Source organism: Zootoca vivipara, chromosome 4 (genome assembly GCF_965207765.1).
Source record: "Zootoca vivipara chromosome 4, rZooViv2.hap1.1, whole genome shotgun sequence".
NCBI lineage: Eukaryota > Metazoa > Chordata > Lepidosauria > Squamata > Lacertidae > Zootoca > Zootoca vivipara.
The window spans coordinates 75702702-75721965 of record NC_142587.1 but is presented as its reverse complement, the minus strand read 5'-3'; the positions used below and the strand labels follow the sequence as shown (position 1 = coordinate 75721965).

The 19264-nt window shown below is 44.9% G+C and overlaps 1 protein-coding gene across 1 annotated transcript in view; it reads left to right on the top strand.

Annotated features, from left to right (window-relative positions):
• The first annotated feature begins 642 nt into the window (after positions 1 to 642).
• Positions 643 to 19264, top strand: part of ARHGAP31 (Rho GTPase activating protein 31) — a 91011-nt gene continuing 72389 nt past the window's right edge. The window contains exon 1 of the mRNA XM_035114770.3: positions 643 to 1372. Within this exon, the coding sequence (XP_034970661.3) occupies positions 1273 to 1372 (100 nt within the window). The 5' untranslated portion in view covers positions 643 to 1272. The remainder of the gene's footprint in view (positions 1373 to 19264) is intronic.

The window sequence follows — 19264 nt, the reverse complement described above, 5'->3', positions numbered from 1 at the left end:
CAGAGAGAATCTTCTTGCTGCATTTACCTTTCTCTTTACTTGTGCCACAACTCTTTTTTGCTTGCCCGATCCCCTTTTGCACACAACTCTGCCACACACAGGAGAGAGAAGAGCACTCTGTCCCAAGTGTGAAGTAAGATGCATTTGGGTTGAGAGCAGTGCTGTAGCAAAACAGCAGCAGCAGCAACAACAACAACAACAACAATCCAATAAGTAGAGCTGGGCATTTATTGAAATCAGTTATGCTCTTTCTCCCCCCCCCTCCTCTAGCCCCTCCCTAGGCCTTTTTCAGAGCTGTCCATTTGTGGAACAGGAAACGTCAGAGCTCCGAGCTGCTGCAGCCCGACTCAGTGAAATTATTTCCTTTCAGGCTGTCCCGTTACCTTTTAGTTGGCAGGACGTCCCCGTCTCTCCCTGCTCTGAACAGCCCCCTTCACTCTCTGCCTCTTCCCCCACTCCTACATCTCTCTCTCTCTCTCTCTCTCTCTCTCTCTCTCCACTGCCAAAAAAGTCCATCCTCCGCCCCCCTCCTCAGCTAACTTCCTTCCAGCATTTCCTGAGCTGGATAATCCCAGGATTTGTAAAAACAGGGGAAAGGGGAGAGCGAGAGTGAGGGCTCTAACTTAGCAAACTCAGCCCTTGTTTCTCCTAACACTGTCCAGTGGCTGCAGGGAGGGGGGGAACCAACCAACCAGGGGTGTAAAAAGTAGTTAACTTGCCTTTCTCTCTGTCATTTTGCTCTTTGCCCTCCTCCTCCGTCTTTTTACAAGCTCATGGAAGAATCATTTTGCAATCTCTACTGCCTGAAGGACCCAGCTTGATATACTTTTGATTGCCGGCTTGGATTGGTTCTGGAGGTTCCTGGGACCTGAGAGCGAAGGAAGAGAGAACTTCAGCTAACATCTGCCCCGTTGCTACCAGTCTCCCTGGAGGCATTGCTTCATCACCACCATCCACCTCCCTCTTTGGAGAAGCCTCCTGAACTTGGGCTATGGTCTCTCTGCTGCTGCCTGCTGGAGATCTCCGCATTGTCCTGACCTCTCCCTTCTGCAACAGAAGCAGCCACAGCAGCGGCTTCACATCTGGTGGGGATTAATGTGGAGACGTCCAGCTGGAAGTTCTTCTGGACTTTCGATGTGGCTGACCGGAAGCGGGACACGGGCGACGGCGAGGGTCTGAGGGAGCGGGGGAGCTTTGCACTTGTCTGGTGCAAAGTGAGGGGGTGGGGGGGGAAAGAAGGAGGGGGGCAAACGCTCTTTTCGGAACCAACTCATGAAGAACAAGGGAGGAAAGCCGAAAGTCAAGAGGAAAGGAGCCACAAACGTCTTCGGCTGTGATCTGACAGACTATCTGGAGAGCACTGGACAAGATGGTAATATATTTTTTTAAAAAACAACAACAACCAAGGCCTTATTCTTGCTTTGTCTAGAGATGGGACTATTGCAGTGCCTTTTGAATGGGAGGATTAATTGTCTACAGAAATAAAGCAGGGAATGATTATCTGGTGTGGATAGGACTTTAGTGCCTTGTTCTGTCAGCGACCAACTAGCAATATGCTTAGTTCAGGGAAATGTTTTGCTGTGTGTGTGAGAGAGGAAGATTAACTATTTGCCACCAAGTCTCTTAACTTGAAGCACACAGAGAAAGCATACTTTTCAGTTACTCAGAGGTGGGGTGTGTGAGCACGAGGCTTCAAGATTGCTCCTGAGGATGTGGCAGGATGCCACCGAATCAATGGAAACAGGAGACAGACAGCAGTTCTCAGAATAAAGGTTGTAATGAAGATGTAACCAAGGCCCAAGCAAGGCTCCCCAAATTTTCTTACTTGTAAGACAAGGATGTGGGAGAAGGACCCGCCAAAGTGGGAGCACAGCAGCCGGTGTTTCTTACTAGAAACCCACACCCCTTGCCTACAATCCTTTTTCTCAGGCGAGCATATGATGTGTCAGACCGTGGGAGGTGGCAGTGCCAATCTTCTTTTCAAGCAGACGAGATAGGAGATAGGAGAGAGAAGCAGAGAACATTTCTTAAAAGTGGGCTGGGTGACGCGAAACATATTGCCGGGTCTTTGGAAGGTAGAAGGATTCCTCCCACCTTCTTCTTGGAAACTAATATTTGATGAGAAATCGCTCAGGATTCTTCCCCTCCTCTGCCATCTGCATCCACATGACGTTCCCACAGTTTAGATTTATTTGGTTTCCTAAAACTCAGACTTTCCGAGCGAGGCGGCTCCTTGAGCAACATTATTAGGGTGTTTATTCAATAAATGTGGGTGACAGTCATTACAGAGGCCTCAGAAAGGAAGTGTATTCATAATAAACTAAGGGACTTTGCTGTTACTCAGTGTTGTGGGCTGCCAGAGTACATGACGTTGTTCTCATGTTTCCTCTGTTACAGAAGCACATTATACAGAGCATGTGTTTTTCCCCCAGATCAGTCCATCAAACTTAATTCATTTGACAAATGTTCATGGCATTTGTGTCGCTGTGATACATTGCAACTGGTGCCTAAATGCAGCCACTTTTAGGTTGCTGTTTTTCTCGTTTGGCTGTCCATAGCAATGCTTCAGGCCCTTTCATCGAGGAACCTGAAGGATGAGCTGCAGGGGGAGGTCTAAGTTTTCCCAAATCAGGTCTCAACAACTTGGGAACCACAAAATCAAGCCTTGTCCACCAGTCATTTTAAATGTGGAATTACGTGATTTGTAAGGTTGCCAGACTCAATAGAGGACAGGACTTCTGTGCCTTTAATTGCCCTGCTCTCTTTTGAGTCTGGAAACCTTAAAGAGAAACCAGCAGACCCTTTGCTTGGAAATTAAACAAAGGGTCTGCTGGCTTCTCTTCAAGGTTTCCAAACTCAACAGAGAGCAGGGCAATTAAAGGCACAGAAGTCCTGTCCTCTATTGAGTCTGGCAACCCTAGTGATTTGCCTGCTCTCTTCATCTGAGGCCTTGCTCCAACTCGGGATTAGAGTCAGGGTCTTTTCAGTTGTGGTCCCTGGACAGCAACAACAGCAACACCCACACAGCAACACACCAGCCCCATCAGCCAGCAAGGGATGGTGGGAGGTGTAGTCCAGCAAAATCTGGAGAGCTCAACATTGACTACCTTTTGTGTGTGGATAGCAGTAAACTAGATAGGCCAAAGGTCTGTTTTGATGTGGCAGCTTCCTATGTGAGTATTTTCTACCTGGCTATGGTTTTTAGTTCTCCGTTGTTGTTTTGTTTGCTTGCTTATTGCTTTAATGCATTTCTTTAATGGTTGTAAGCTGCCCTTGGGGCTAAACGCGGGGAGAAAAGTGCCTTAATAAATAAATGTATTGTTTTCTGCGTGACGCCCACCTTCTCCCGCCCTGGGTTTTTGCAGTCTCAGAAGGGCAGCAAATACAGAAGATTTACTGGTCCCTTGTGGGACACCATACATAGCTTTGTGGGTCTCCAGTTGAGCTGCCTTGTTCTCGATTCAATGTAGCCAGGAAAACAGGAACAAGAAGGCAGCCTTTATTTATTTTGAAGAAAGGCGTGATGGGATCCTGTATATTCTCCAGTGACTGCAGACTTTGTCATCAGCTTCTTTTGCAAGATGGCTCGGTCTACCAGCGTGCTTTGTTGTGAGGAGCAAAAATGGGCAAAAGTGAATTCCTTTTCATGTTTGCTGAATGGCATGTCCCATTGGCCAGCAGTGTGTGATCTAGTAATGAAAGACTCCATTGTTACAGGAGCCATTAGAAGGATGTGAGTTAGATCATAGGGTGTAGGTTAAATCTTAACGATAACAAGCAGCAGAAGAGATGTGGGAGTTTTTATTCCTTTGTTCTGCGGCAAGGCAAGGAGGTGGAATAATATTAAAGCCAAATCTGCTCTCTAGGTAGCTGTGAGGGCAGGCGGGGGTCAGATATCACTAGTATTGAGACTTAGAAGTCTTCAAATTACCCTAATTGGAGCCCTTGAGTTGAAATGGCCTCATTTGTGATGGGCAACCATCTATCGGGGGAAAGCGTTTGTTCAGACCCTCCCCACAAATGGGAGCCAAGCAATAACCTTGAAAGCGGAAGCGTTCTATCTGTTATAGTTCACCCTGTGTGGAAAGGGTGGACATTACAGATGGATCTGGCCACTATTGTTTTTTGGGGGGTTTTTTGTTTGTAAAAAAAGGTTTTAGGATTCCTTTGAGATTTTGTTTCTTCAAGGAGCTTGAACATATGATATGGGGCTAGAGCAGAGGTTCCCAATTAGCTAAGTACTGTGAACCCCCTATTTCTCCAGAGCCAAGCCATGGACCCCCTACTTTATCTCTGCGGTAGTTTTTGTTAATGTGAACGGTGCCACGGACCCACTAATTGGACCATCATTTGGGAACCACTGAGCTAGAGCGTTTCCTCTTCTTATTCAGAGTAAAGCATTCAGATGTGGGGCTCTGTGAGGAAGAGGTGGGGAACCTGTGACCTTCCAGATGTTGAACTGGCACCCCCCCTTGACTATTAGCCCTGCTGGCTGAGCCTGGTGGAAGCTGGAGTCCAGCAACATATGGAGAGTCACCCCCTTACTACTTGTGAAAGTGAGTTTCACACTGAAGAGGTACTTTCTTTTGCCTGTCCTGCGTCTTCCACTCAAACCAGTTCCTCCACTTGATTGAATTGTGCACTGATACTCCCAGCTCTCGTTACGACTTAGGGAAGGGCACTTACTAGTTTGATGGTTGGGAGAGAGATTCCGACTAAAACAAATGTCTAGATGTAGTCACAGGAAGTGGTTTGGCAGTTCTGTACAGCTTTCTTCCTTCTAGGTCATCTCTTAGCAATCACCCTTGGCTTATGTAAAGCGGCAAGGAGCGGGGTGGTGAGCAGGAGACTGGGTCGCTAGAACTGCTTACTTTTGGCTGAGATGTCAATCTAACCTCATGTCTGCTCTGCCACCGAAGAGCACAAAGGTTGCAGAGGCTGATGGGCTTTTCCATGGTGAAACTGTTTGAGGCAAAAGGGGGGATAAACACAGACTTGTTTCTCCTGCTCTGATGATTGGCAGGTGAAGGAGAAGCACGGCGAGCAGGCTTGTGGACGCTTTCAGAACAACTGAATGGCACACAGTCATCTGAGCTGGGGTTCCCATGAAGCTACCTGCCTGCATAGCCACTATCCTGACTTGCTCACCTGGAATTTGAGCCTCCCATAGCAAAATAGTTTGCTCCTCCTGGATCGCATCCAGACAATCACCACATTTCACTTTCCTTTGTTTTCAACCTTTCTTTTTTCTCTTTCATGTGCATCTGTGGGGTGCACAGAGATTTCTCATGTGATCTGTGCAGATCAGCAAGGAGCAGGGAAAGGGGCAATTCCCTCCTCATTGCTGCCAAGCCCAGCATTGAGATGGGAAGCAAAATTATACCCTCTCTGATCTTCAGATAATTGTCCTGAAGAGTAGAGAGGGCATTTTTTCCTAGCCATCACAGTGCTGGGCTGGGTGCAGAACATTAAATGTCTCTTCACCCAGCCCTGCACCATGATGTTACCCACCCTTAAGAATAGCCAAAGAAAGCCTCCTCCTCCTCCTCCTCCTCCTCCTCCTCCTCCTCCTCCTCCTCCTCCTCCTCCTCCTCCTCCTCCTCCTCCTCCTCGCAACTGTCTAGTCATTCCCAGGATGTGGGAAACATTGGAATGCTTAGGAAACAGGAAGGAGTGTTCCAATCTGCAATGTTCAAGTGCCCAGGAAAAAAATGGAGCTATGCACCCTGCTGTAGCTGGCACATTGGTTCAGAAGCCTGAATGCTTTATGTTTAAGGTTCTGCCACTGCTGATGCCTCTACACCCTGCCCTGGTAAAATGGGTGAGGATCTGGTGGACCAGCAGAAAAGTCTAGTTGGGCCAGAATGGGCCTACGAGTTGATGGTTCAACACCTTTGCTGTAAAACATGGTCTTACTACATGAAGCTCTGCCCTGCCATATATTGGCTGCTAGCAGCGTGTACCAACAGAGAAAGCAGCCACTCACTTGGCTGTTCATACATTACGAAATGTAAGCGTTACAAAAGGAAGAAGAGAAACTAATGGATGTGAGAGAGGGTTTCAAAAGTGGAAGAGCCAGAGGTTGGGAAATCTAGAGCTCCTTGAGAAGAGGTCATGATGAGCTTTCTTTCCCCTCCTTTTTCCTTCTCTGTAGGAAGTGGCTTTTAAGCTTGGCTTTGAAGTGTAGCTTGGGGTGTTGTGCAGTGTGAAAAGGAGTGTGCACACAACTCATCACAAGCCAGCCTTTTCTTTTTTGCACTTCTGGTGCAAATTACATGCAAGACGGTAGCCATGCGTCTTGCCCATGGAGGAATGTTAAAATACGCCCCCTTACACACAACAGCAGAAGGGTCAAAGGGAGGCATACTGGTTATGCCACAAGTGTATCCATTCTCTCATTTTCTTTGAAACCACATGAACTCCCAGAGGTGTTTCCCCTCACTATTTTAGGGATTTCTTACAGCAACTTAATATTTTATGATGATGAAAACACCTTGGCACTCCTTCCCCACTGCTTTCTCCTTTAAATGAAAAAAGGAAATTTCTCAGCTCCTTTGCATCCCTTGTGGTAGCAGATACTTTCTCAAGCTTTCTTTTGCAACCGGAGATGGAAACTTTGTCAGTTCCTTTTTTAAAAAAACCAAACAAAAACAAAATGTTATTAATCCCTGACATCAGCAATGTAAACTGGAATTCCTTGTTCCCCAGCTTACACTGGAAACAGCACATTTTTTTCTTGGGCTGCCTTGTCCGCTCAGAGCCAAGCCCACAATTTCTTCTTCAAGCAAAGGGAACACTTACTTAACTCTCTGGGCATTTATGCTAAGTCAGGCTTTTAGAATTTGGTGGTTGGATGATGACTGAGCAAACAGACACACAGCCCCATCCTATTCATGTTGGCTCAGAAGTAAATCTCATTTTGCATAGCCTGCAGCTGGAGTTCTGTGTGCATTTACTTGAGAGTAAACTTCATTAGACACAGGGGGTCTTCTTTCTGGCTAACGTTAATAGATTCCCATTGTATAGTTTTGAAACCCAACCCTGAATGTAAACTGAGCTCAGCCTGAAACAGTTTAATGAAACATCAAGGAAGAGAAGGAAGAAGCATTCACAGCCACAAATAGAAAATGGGATACCAGCCAGATTTTAGCACTGCCAAAAAGGATCCAGGGTCTTTGATGGATCACAAACTGAAGGCAAGGCAACAAGGTCACACTGTCTTATAAAATGGCAAATGGCATTTATCACATCAGCTTTTTTGTTAGATAAATGAACTCCTTTATAAGGTACTGGAATCTGCATTGGAACTTTATTGCACTGGACAGATAATTGTTTTTGTTATGTTTTGAAAAATCATACAATTAAAGTTTTTATTTTTATTTTTTAAAAATACTATAAAAAACTATTTCTCTTGAAAATTTTCCAGTTGACATGAATGTTACTCCTGCCAATAACCTTTCCTGAGTAGGCTTGACAGTTTTGGATTTCTTATTTTTCTAGTCTTAAGTTCAGTTTGCATTTTTTTAAAAAGAAAACAAAACAAAAACCTTAATAAAATTTGTCAGCGTTTTAGTGCAAAATTATATTAAATACACATTTTTGCAAACAAATTAGTCCAATGTATGCATTTATGTTATTTTCACCATATATACATTTTTAAGGCACACTTTCCTCTTCATATACATATTTTTGCACGCATTATTTGGTTGTCAGATTGCATTACAAAATTCACAGAAGTGCAAATTTCAAAGTATCGCTGTGCTTCGGTTCTCGTATTGTTTCAGAAAGTGCGAGTTGGGCAGTTTTGCATTAGCATTTGAACCAAACCAAATTTCTCCTTCGTCCCTGGTCCTAAATATCCTCTCCTGTGCTATAGAGCCCAAAGAGCACCCTGGTTTTCTGGAGAACTTTGGACAATGAACCCAGTTCAACAACGCCTGGGACGCAAGTGGTTGAAAGCTCACAGCAAACACAACGGAAGATAAGTTAGAGTACAGTAAGCCCACAACCTATGCTGGGGTTATGTTCCGGGAGAAGCCAAAATTGTGCATAGTAACACACTGGGTGCAATGGTGGGTTGGACAGCCAATGTCTTTTTTTTCTTGGAAGCCCACCCCTTTTCCGGCCCCCTTTCTATTTGTTTCTATATATTTTGCCAAGCATGTAAAGCTAGTGCAATCTGCACAGCACGTTGGCAACAAATATTTACATAGTTGTTCTCAAATAATTTTACACCATTTATCAAATTTGTGAGAAAGAGACAATAATTTACAAAGTGCCATGAAAACCTACGAACTACCTAAAATAAAGTGAACTTGCAATATCAGATTTTACTAGGTTCTTACAAATTCTCGACTTGGGGGGCCAGCGTTCTATCCCTGTTTCGCCCTAGCAGTCCATACAGTTGAGAGAAGCTGCTGTTTTGCCCCCGGTGGGGCCAATTTGTTGGGGTTGGCGGATAGCACACTCCCTGGGCACAGTTTTCTGGGCTTCTTCAGTAGTCTTGAGCCATTATGTGTCTACTAGTGCTAACTGATAATAATCAAAACAGAATCTTATTAGAATTAACATAATACACTTCTAGGTGTTCAATTAAATATAAAGTAAATACTGTATACAATCTCCCACTATCTGGAATTTGCTACCAAGGTGTGTGGTGGAGTCTCCTTCTTTGGAGGTCTTTAAGCAGAAGCTTGACAGGCATATGTCAAGAATGCTTTGATGGTCTTTCCTGCTTGGCAGGGGGTTGAACTGGATGGCCTTTGCGGTCTCTTCCAACTCTATGATTCTATGATTCTACAAAGAATCACATTTGATGCAAAAGTTCATAATTATGTACTTACATATAGCTGAAGAGACAATTTCTTGGCTTAAGCATAAAAGACTGAATAGCTTAGCAGCCTCTCAACTGTATGGACTGCTAGGGCGAAAAGGAGATAGAACGCTGTTACCCTGTCTTCTTTATAACTTCATGCGCGGGTTCATCTGCACCTCACAGCTACTGGGAACATCGTTGAACTTACCTTCTTCTTGAATCTTCTTGAACTTATTTAAAAAACAAGAAACAACGAAAAACTGAGTCAAGACTTTGTAAGAACCTAGTAAAATCTGATATTGCAAGTTCACTTTATTTTAGGTAGTTTGTAAGTTTTCATGGCACGTTGTAAGTAATTGTCTCTTTCTCACAAATTTTGATAAATGGTGTAAAATTATTTGTGAGCAACTGTGTGAATATTTGTCGCCAACGTGCTTTATGGCTTGCACTATCTTTATCAATGGCACAGGTTGCATTTTTCCAGCAAGCATGTAAAGGTGGCAAAAGCCCGTAAATTGTGGGTTTACTGTACATACTTGTGCCTCTCGTGTGGTGGTGATGGCACTGGAGAAAGCTTGCCTCTCCGCTACTATTGCATTCTCAAGCAGAGCTGTTTAGAGTAGTTAGTGGGCTGGTGAAGTCTGGCCCTAAATTGGGATTATCTGGACAGTCAGGAGCCTTCAGTTCACAGACTTGCAATGTGTTTGAGGATAAACTCATTCAACGCTGTCCCAGTCTCGCTGCCACAGTCAGTACGGTTTCAGAGGAGGTGTCTTGAGCACCATCTAAGCATGCCGTAGGAGAACTGTTTTGGCCATTGTGGTCCCCATACTGACTGAGGACAAGACCATTAATTATCTAATCCTGAGAACAGACTCACTCACATATAGAAGAAAAATAAAAAAAATTCCTTCAGTAGCACCTTAAAGACCAACTAAGTTTTTATTTTGGTATGAGCTTTCGTGTGCATGCACACTTCGTCAGATACACTGAAACAGAATCAACCAGACCCTTATGTATATTCAGAGGGTGGGTGGGTGGGAATGGGTGATGGGCTGAAAGTAGTGGTGAACCTGCTGATGACTGCAATTCGTCCTGCGGGGGGGGGGGAGCAAGGGCTGAGGCACAAAAGAAAGCTAGATCATGCATAATGAGATAAGAATCTGATGTCTCTGTTCATCCCAGGTGGCTCCGTGGTATATAGAAGAAAGAATGCAAAGGTTCTGTTGGCATAATTATAAAGTACTGCGCCAAGATAAATCAGGGGCATTGGTCAACTGCCACATGTATTGGGGAGGGGGGTGCACCAAGCTTTTTCTTCCCGAGTGCTACAAATCCCTTAACTTTAGGGAATGGGCCATTGTTCAGTGGTAAAGCATCTATTCTGCATGCAAAAGGTTCCAGGTTCTATTCCTGGCATCTCCAGGCATGGCTGGGAAAGACCTCTGTCTGACATCCTGGAGAGCTGTAGATCACCCTTCCCCAATCTGGTGCTCTCCAAATGCTTGAGACTGCAACTCCCATCAAGATGGCCAATGACCAGGGATGATGGCAGTGTAGACAGTATTGAGTTGGATGGATAATTGGCCTGACTCAATATAGAACAACTTCCTATGTACCACCACAAATTATTTATATGCCGTCCATCTAACTGGGTTGTCCCAGCCACTCTGGGCAGCTTCCAACAAATTATAAGACATCAAACTTAAAAACAGGGCTGCCTTCAGAAGTCTTCTCAAAATCATGTAGTTGTTTATCTCCTTGACAACTGATGGCAGGGCATTTCACAGGGTGGGTGCCACCACTGCGAAGGCCCCCTCTGCCTGGTTCCTTGTAAGCTCACTTGAAAGGTAACCACCAGAAGGTTCTCGCTGCTGGACCTCAGTGTCTGGGCTGAATGATGGGAGTGGAGATGCTCCTTCAGGTATACTGGGCTGAGGCCGTTTAGGGCTTTAAAGCTCAGCACCATCAGTCCCCTGTGCGACTGATAACATGATGAAAATGTTAAAGCTGCCTTTGGTTTTTGATTTACATATGAAGAGCAAAACACTTAGTGCCAGAGAAATGTAGGAAAATATCCAGGTCTCCATCTATTCCTCTGCAAACATTCCCTAGGAGAGATCTTGAAATCTGGGCATCGGGCACACGTGAGAAGGAAACTGGATTTTCATGCTGTTTGCTGCATAATTTGTACTTTTGTTCTTTGTTCTGTTGAACAGTCATGCTTTCTGTGGCATCTGCATTTTGATTTGAGGAGAAGCTCTCTTTGAGCCAAACTCTAAACCTGCTGTCCAGATGTGAATTTGGGTTGTCTCTATTGTGGCTCCCCCCTCCCCTAACTGCATGCTCAGGCCTGTATTTTTATAAACTTTTCGGCAGTGTGATATGTTCTTCTCTGGATACATATGTGTACGAGGGAGGGAGTGCATTTTGAAAAAAATTCCCTGTGTACATACTTTATCGTTGTATTGGCTTGTTACACAAAAAAGACAGATAGATTTAAATTTAGTAGGTAGCCCAAAGTGCACTCAGCACAGTTACAACAGATGTAGCGATAATGTTTTAATCAGGCGACTGAAGAGGAAAGAAACACACCAAAATAAAGCCACATGTCTTCAAACATTTTTCTGCCCCTCTCTCACACACAGTGCTTCAATTAACTTCCTGTCTGGAGCCAGGTATGTAAAGACCCCTGCTACTGTTTCTCTCTTAGTCTGTTGCTGACTTAAAGCTGAATTTGATCTGTGCATATTGATAACTTCCCAAAACCTGGAGACCAAGTCCTATGAGCAGGCACCTCTAAACTGCGGCCCTCCAGTTGTTTTGGCCTACAACTCCCATGATCCCTAGCTAACAGGACCAGTGGTTGGGGAAGATAGGAATTGTAGTCCAAAACATCTGGAGGACCGAAGTTTGGGGATGCCTGCCTATGAGGAACAGCTGAGGCAGCTGAGTCCTATGAGAAGAGGCAATTCAGCGGTGATGGGATAACCATCTCCAGAGATCTGAAGGGCTGTCACATAGATGGTAGAATGAAACCTGAACCAACGGGTTCAAATGACAAGAAAGAGGATTCTGACAAAACACCAGAAAGGCCTTTGTGATGGTATGAGCTCCTCAACGGCAGAAGAGACAGCCTCAGAAGGTCATTACTTCTCCTTTGTTAGAGTCCTTTAAGCAGAACAATGTCAGATAAGCCCTGGCAGATCATAGAATCATAGAGTTGGAAGAGACCACAAGGGCCATCCAGTCCAACCCCCCTGCCAAGCAGGAAACACCACCAAAGCATTCCTGACATATGGCTGTCAACCCTCTGCTTAAAGACCTCCAAAGAAGGAGACTCCACCACACTCCTTGGCAGCAGATCAGACCAGTGGCCCGGCTATTCCAGCATCCTGTTCTCATAGAGACCAACCAGATGCCTGTGAGAAGCTTGCAAGCAGGACCCGAGTGCAACAGGACTCTCTCCCTCCTGTAGTTTCCAGCAACTGGTATTCAGAAGCAAACTTCCTATGGCAGTATGAGGCAAGGGCTGAATGATCACCTGGCAGGGATGCAGTAGTGGCAGATTTCCTGCACTGGAAGTGGTTTGTCCAGGTGACCTTTGAGGAACCTGCCAGCTATGAGTAGTCTATGACCTGTATGATTCCATGCTGATTACCTCTCCTGCTCCCCAATTCATACTATGGGCAGTATAGGGGCTGAGTGTTCAGTTTTTGCATTATAGTGCTACAGCACCAGGCTCCACACAGGCTATGCAGCATGTGGCACAATCACCCCTAAAACTTCACATGTAGCATGCAGTGGTGGTGTTTCAGCTAGGGGTGCTTCTCCTGCAGCACAATGTCCAGCCAGGCCTCGACCGGAGGGCCATGACGTGGGGCTAGAATGGGTGAGAGTTCAGGGGAAATTGAAGGCAGAGGGTGCACACCTACATTTGTGCATAACCTGATCCTAATCTCAGCTCCACTCATTCCCGGATACTTTAAAGTTTAAGGAATGTAGCTCAGTCAGTAGAGCATAGAATCATAGCATTGTAGAGTTAGAGGGGACCTAAAGGTCATGAGACTCTTAATCGTGAGTTTGAGCCCTTTCAGCTTTACAATTCTGTGATTCTAGGAGTGATAGGCCCAAGTCCACTTTGGGTCTCCCAGGTCCTAGTCCGACACTCTAACCAAAACAGCAAATGATTGCTCTAGTACAGGCATCCCCAAACTGCGGCCCTCCAGATGTTTTGGCCTACAACTCCCATGATCCCTAGCTAACAGGACCAGTGGTCAGGGATGATGGGAATTGTAGTCCAAAACATCTGGAGGGCCAAAGTTTGGGGATGCCTGCTCTAGTAGCTTGGTTTCTTTGGCTTCTCTTTTATTTAATACTTAAACGAATTTTTTTCTTGCATATTTGGGTTTCTATCAGATATGCAGAACACCCTCCACCCACATGCTTGTGAGACCAGTTTTTCCACCTCGCTGGTCACCATGGTGCCACCCGCTTCACTGTTAGAGGGAACGCTGTGTGATGAGCAAAATGTCCAGGCAAATGAGTCCTTATTTATAGAACATAGCAGGCTGCAAATAGTGGTGTATACTGAAATAAGCACGGTCTGTAGGCGTATACTGCAGTAGATACTGGCATATGTGCAAAATAGCTCTGCAAATTCATATATGTGACTTTTTCTCTTGCTGGGCAAAAAAAAAAACTGGCTTGGCTGTTTCAGCTTTTAATAAACTGAAATTGTCTAGCTGAGTGTTTGCAAAAGTTGGAGGCTTGGGATAGTTTTAGGCATTCTGGCACTCTAAGCTGGGCTTGCTGTGAGCTAGAGTTCCCCGCAGTCATTCCTGGTAACTATTTGTGCTGTGGAACAATGCTAAACCAATAAAGAGAGTGCATCTGAGCATACAATCATAGAACTGTAGAGTTGGAAAAACCCTGAGGGTCATTTGGCCCAACCCCCCCTGCAATGCAGGCATCTCAACTAAAGCACCCATGCACAAGATTTTATTATATTTCTCCCTCCCTCCCTCCCCCCCTCTCTCCTAGCTCCATTTGCATATCTTTTGCCTGGAAGGGGACAAAATGTGTGCACAATATGCATATTAAAAAGCTACAAATATTGATATGACTACGTAGGTGTGATTGAATGTGAACTAAGTAATGTATTATAATTAGTGACAAGTTTCATTTGCAGTATTTGGTCTTTACTTTCTGCTGCACTAAGAGGCACCCACTTTTTAAAAATGTGCCCCTAAGCAGCCACTTTAGATTTGCCTTGTACAGTACTGAAGTCAGCTCTCAGAAGGCAAATGTGAGAAAAAGTTATTTGGAAAGAAAATTATCTGCAAGGCTGAAGTTCATAAAAATTAACCTGTACACATAAAAAAATACACCAGTTAGACAGCATCCAGGCATACCTTCAAACAGAAGCAATGCAGATTTATGGTGTGGACTGACCTTTGCTTATCCCTGCTCCTGTAACACACTATACCTTCACACCCACCCAAACTATCCTCCATCTGATCTTCTCATTCTTCATCCTGCCTTTCCACTTTGTCTTCAGTTTTTTAGTATCTTCCTTTCTTTCCTACTCAACATTTACTACTACTACTACTACTACTACTACTGTACTACTACTACTTTACTTAGCTGAGAAGGTGGCAGCAGGGTGGTGGGTGGTGGTTGCACATGTAACTGACAATGGTCAGCCAATTAGCACTGTCCACAGCCTTGCCCTGAAAAAGGGGGAGGTGGCTTTATGACTCACACTAGGAGCAGCCAATCAGTGCTGCCGAAAGCTAGAAGGACGAGTTTCCCTTGTGGGTTGCACGTGTGCTTGAAATACGGTGGCTGTGTTTCCACAGCAGCCTTCTGGCTAGAATTACCGTATGTGCATCTGCCTGCCCTCTTGGCGCATCAGAACACCTGTTATCTCCTGATGTACACAGAGCAGTATGCCTGGTCACCTGGAAGGACTGGCCCAAGTCAATCAAAGATGTACAGCTATTTACAGGCCCACTATAATTAGTGCATGAGAAGAACTGCTTGGCGATATTCAGAGATATCAGGCATTCAGTTTTGGGGAGTGGGGACTTCAGCGCTTTTCTCAATCTCCACAGGTGCATGAAATCCATCCTTCAGTCTTTGCAGAGTGGCAGAGAACAAGAATCTATAACAGCAGACTGTGCCTCTTCCCCCCCCCTCTACCCGCCCCCCCTTGTCTTTAGCTAACATCTCCTCTGGAGATTCAGCAATTTGGTTACCTCAAAGGGAAAACTGACAAACCCTGTCAATCAGGGCCATGTATTAACACTGATATCACTGGGAGCGGAAGCCATATGTTTGCTCTTGTTCCTTTGCTGTCCGTTCTCATCTGAGATTATGTTTTCATTATTTCCTCAATCTGCTGCTTGTTTCCTGGGAGCTGCGGCTTATTGTCGCTGCAGCTGAACATTCGTGGTGCTATCACAGCTCTCGGCTTTGTTTCTGCGTTTCCTTTAGCAAACTTGAAACAACAGCAACAACAACGCAAAACGTTTCACTCTGCTGCATATCCTGTTTTACATTTTCCCTCTGCAGTCCTTGCGTGAGGCACGCATCTCGTTCAAATGCACTGGGCCCCCTTCTCCTCTTCCCAGGCTGCTAAACAAATCACATGTTTTCTGCGGCATATTCTCCAAATCAGATTTTACAAGGATACATATTTTTTTTCAAAGGGAAGGCATTTCCACCCCCATCTTTTCAACAGTTTCTTACAGCAGATACATGCTGGGATGGGGTGGGTGGGTGGGTGGGTGTGTATTCTGGAGCATGTAGTATATTTCAGCTGTAAAAAGTTACAGACGTTGTAGATGAGTGAAGGCAGATACATGAGGCAAAGAAGTAATGGAATACTTTGTGGCCTGATTTCATTCTCCAGCCTAGACTTCAAAGTGATTCATGGTTTTACCCTGGAGAGCCTGCAAGTGCAACTTATTTTTATTTATCGCTATTATTATCACCGTGGAATGCCCGGCACTGCCTGTGAATTTCTAGAAACAACAACAAGAAGAAAAAACCATTGTGATTTTGAAATGGATAGTGTGTAATTTGTGAGCCAAAAAATTAGGTGAAATCACACCGAAGTCACGTCTGGGTCTACCATATTGATTCAAAATGGCTCTCAGAACCCACATGGCGATGTACACCCTCACCCCCCAGTTCAGCATCCCTCATACTGAGTACGATGACAATATCTCAAGAGGCAGCAGAACCTTTGCTTAAAAACTGGTGGAGTCACACCAAAGTCACGTTTTGGTCCGCCATCGTGATTCAAAATGGCTCCTGGCACCCAAATGTCAATAGCTACCTCTGCTTCTTCACTCGAACATGACTAGAAGCCTGGCACAATCAGGAAGGTTCGTAGCTCAGTGATAGAGAAGTGGCTTTGCATTCAGAAGATCCAGGCTCTGTCCTTCTCATGTCCAGGTTGGGCTGGGAGATAACCCTGCCTGAAATCCAAGAGAGTTGCTGCAAGTCAGGGTAGACAATATACTAAGCTAGATGGGCCAATGGTTTGACTCAGTATAATGCAGCTTCCTGTGCTTCTGTGAACCCTGGTAAAAGAGAGGCTTCTACTTGCGCTGAGCAGGAACATGAATGGAAACTCCTGTGTAGCTTCCCAGATTGAACACAGGAAGATTGGGGACTGAGCAGACAGGGATACGCCTGGTGGTTTGTGCAGCCCTATGCTTCCTACTTGTGTTCATATTTCCTGTTCAGGTATAGTACCCATGTTCTCTGCCATGAGCTTTAGTCGGGAACCCAGCCAGTGATGTGAATATTCCCGTTATGCTGAAACCTGTTTTAAAAAACCAAATCTATACAATATTCACTGGTACTTCTGGCATAGTAACTTTTTCTTCTCCAGGGTATCTGCACTTTACTGTCATAGTAGTTTGGGTGCCAAACACGCTATCTCCTTATTCTTCCACAACCCCTGCCCCCCTCTCCATTCTTTGATATTTTGCATTTTCCTTGGCAATTAATAGCCTATTGATGCAAAAGTTAGAAAGGATTAGCATAAAGAAATTGTAAAACTGTTTTGCACTTCATTTTTTTAAAAAGCAGCCATTTAGTTTTCATATTTAACTGACTGAAACTCCCCATAATGAACTCAGCATAAATGCATCAGATTTTCCAGACTGCTAAGCCTGTCACTGGGGAATTGCTTTGCAGATGTTTTCTTTAAACAGGGTCCAGCATGAAGTGGAATGCAGATTCTCATCTGCAGATTTGGTCTGAGAGGCATCTAAGGGCCCAAGTGAAAGGGATGAAAGAGAACCTTCAATGGATCTCCCCATTCCATGAAACAAGCGTTTTATCAGTTCAGAAGGTACTGTATTCTGTGGTTCCTGAGCAACTTGTATTATATCATGCCAACATACAACCCCCCCCCCCAATTAAATGGATGTCTTGGCTCAGTAAATAAATATTTAGTAGTTGGTCTCCACAGTCCAGTTAAGACGGAATGCTCTGCCAAGACGGATGGATTTGCCAATTTAATGAAAACAAATTAGGTATTCCAACTTGACTGGGTTATGGATCAAGCTGCATGGGAATTCAAGTTATGTGGGTGCTATGATCTTTTGCTGCCAAGAGCTGCTTTTTTCATTATTATATGCCCAAAATTACTGCTTGCATGTGCGTTGTATGAGCAGTTTGCACAGTGAGCAGCCTTCCCCAACATGGCGCCCTGCATGCATCAAGGAAGGCTGACACGAGTCTGCTCTTAAGACACCTCCAGATGGCCTGTTTATTGAGCGGTCCTTCTTTTTTCTTTGCAAGGACATTGGGTGATGTTGACTATACAATGAGTGTTCATTCTGATTTGTTTGTGCGGAGGTTAGTTGGCATTTTGTCAAAGCAAGTGTCATCACACACTTTCTTGTGACACACACTTTTCTTATTTTTTGGGGGGGAAGAGGATTAGTTGCATCAAAGCTCCTAATTATCTATAATCGCGCAACCTGAATTTGCTAGCATGTGATTGAATCCCACCCCAAAACACCCTTAGTCACCAAACGTGTTGAAACTTTGCAATGGATTCTTGAATAAGGGGCTCTTGAGTGCTAAATCTAACGGACGAGTAGCCCACTGCTCTGTTAATTCTGCAGCAGCACACACACATGATGGTGTTTAAGTTACTGACCTTAGCTGTTTCTAATAACAATTGAAATGTTCCTTTTCACTAGCAGCAATATTAAAATATGTTTTCCTTTCTTGGGCATCCCACTGTATGAAATAACAAGGAATGGCAATTTGTGAAGTGGGGAATTCCAGTGTTCCTGGTGGGAGAGGCTGGCCATCGCCCTCATATTTCACTTTTATTATCAATTTAAGGGAAATAAATGGTACAGCAGCTATTTAAATGCAGCGCGGGTTCAAAGACGTGAGCCGTGGTCAGTATGTCATGCTTCACAAACTTGTTCAGGGCTTCCACCAAAGCGCGCACACACACACACACACACACACGAATTTCAGGCAAACAATGTGTGATGCCTGCACCACCCTCCCCTCCCAATTAGTCCTGGATTTGTTTTCTTCTCTGCTGTAATGTGATCCTGGGCATGCCTGCAACTAATACAGAGAGTTCAGAGGCTGCTTTAGAGATGCTTTGTTATTATACACCATGCTCTGCAGAGGCGAGAGGGGAGGCAGGCAGGAGGAATGTCTGTCCTGCTCTTGGATTCTCAGCTGCCTGCTGAGGCTCGGAATTCTGCCTTTGCATCTGAGCAGAGTTAACTTCCATTCATCCTCCGCTGCCCCCCCGCCCCCCGCCCCCCAATACCACACAACTGCCCTCCTCCCCTCTCTCACTCCTTGCCCTCTTCCATGTTCAAGGCTGAGCAGCTCCAGCTGTCTTCGGAGATACTCTTATCCAATATGGTGTTACAGGCCAGAGGCATCTGTCGGACTTTATCAACGGAATCAGGGAGTTTTATCCGTTCTCTTTGAATAATGCATGCACGTTAAATCAACAACAACTTTTTAGTCCTTTTTAGTCCTTTTAGTACTTTAGTACTTTTTAGTCCTTGGGCTAAGTCTCTGCTCTCCCAATTATGACTCCGTCAGTCAAAGTGTTTTTGGAGCAGGGCTGCCCCTATGATAGAATCATAGAAGGGACCCCAAGGATCATCTAGTCCAACCCCTGTTCTGGAGAGGAAATCTAGGCAGGATGCTGACACTCAGCCACAAAAAGTACAGTGGTACCTTGGTTCCTGAACAGCTTAGTTGTTGAACAAATCGGCTCCCGGATGCCGCAAACCCGCAAGTAAGCGAACGCTTTTCGGAAGCCAAATGTCTGACGTGGCTTCCAATTGAATGCAGGAAGCCACTGCATCCAGTTGGAAGCCGTGCCTTAATTTTCCAATGGTTTCGGGAGTTGAACGGACTCCCGGAATAGATTAAGTT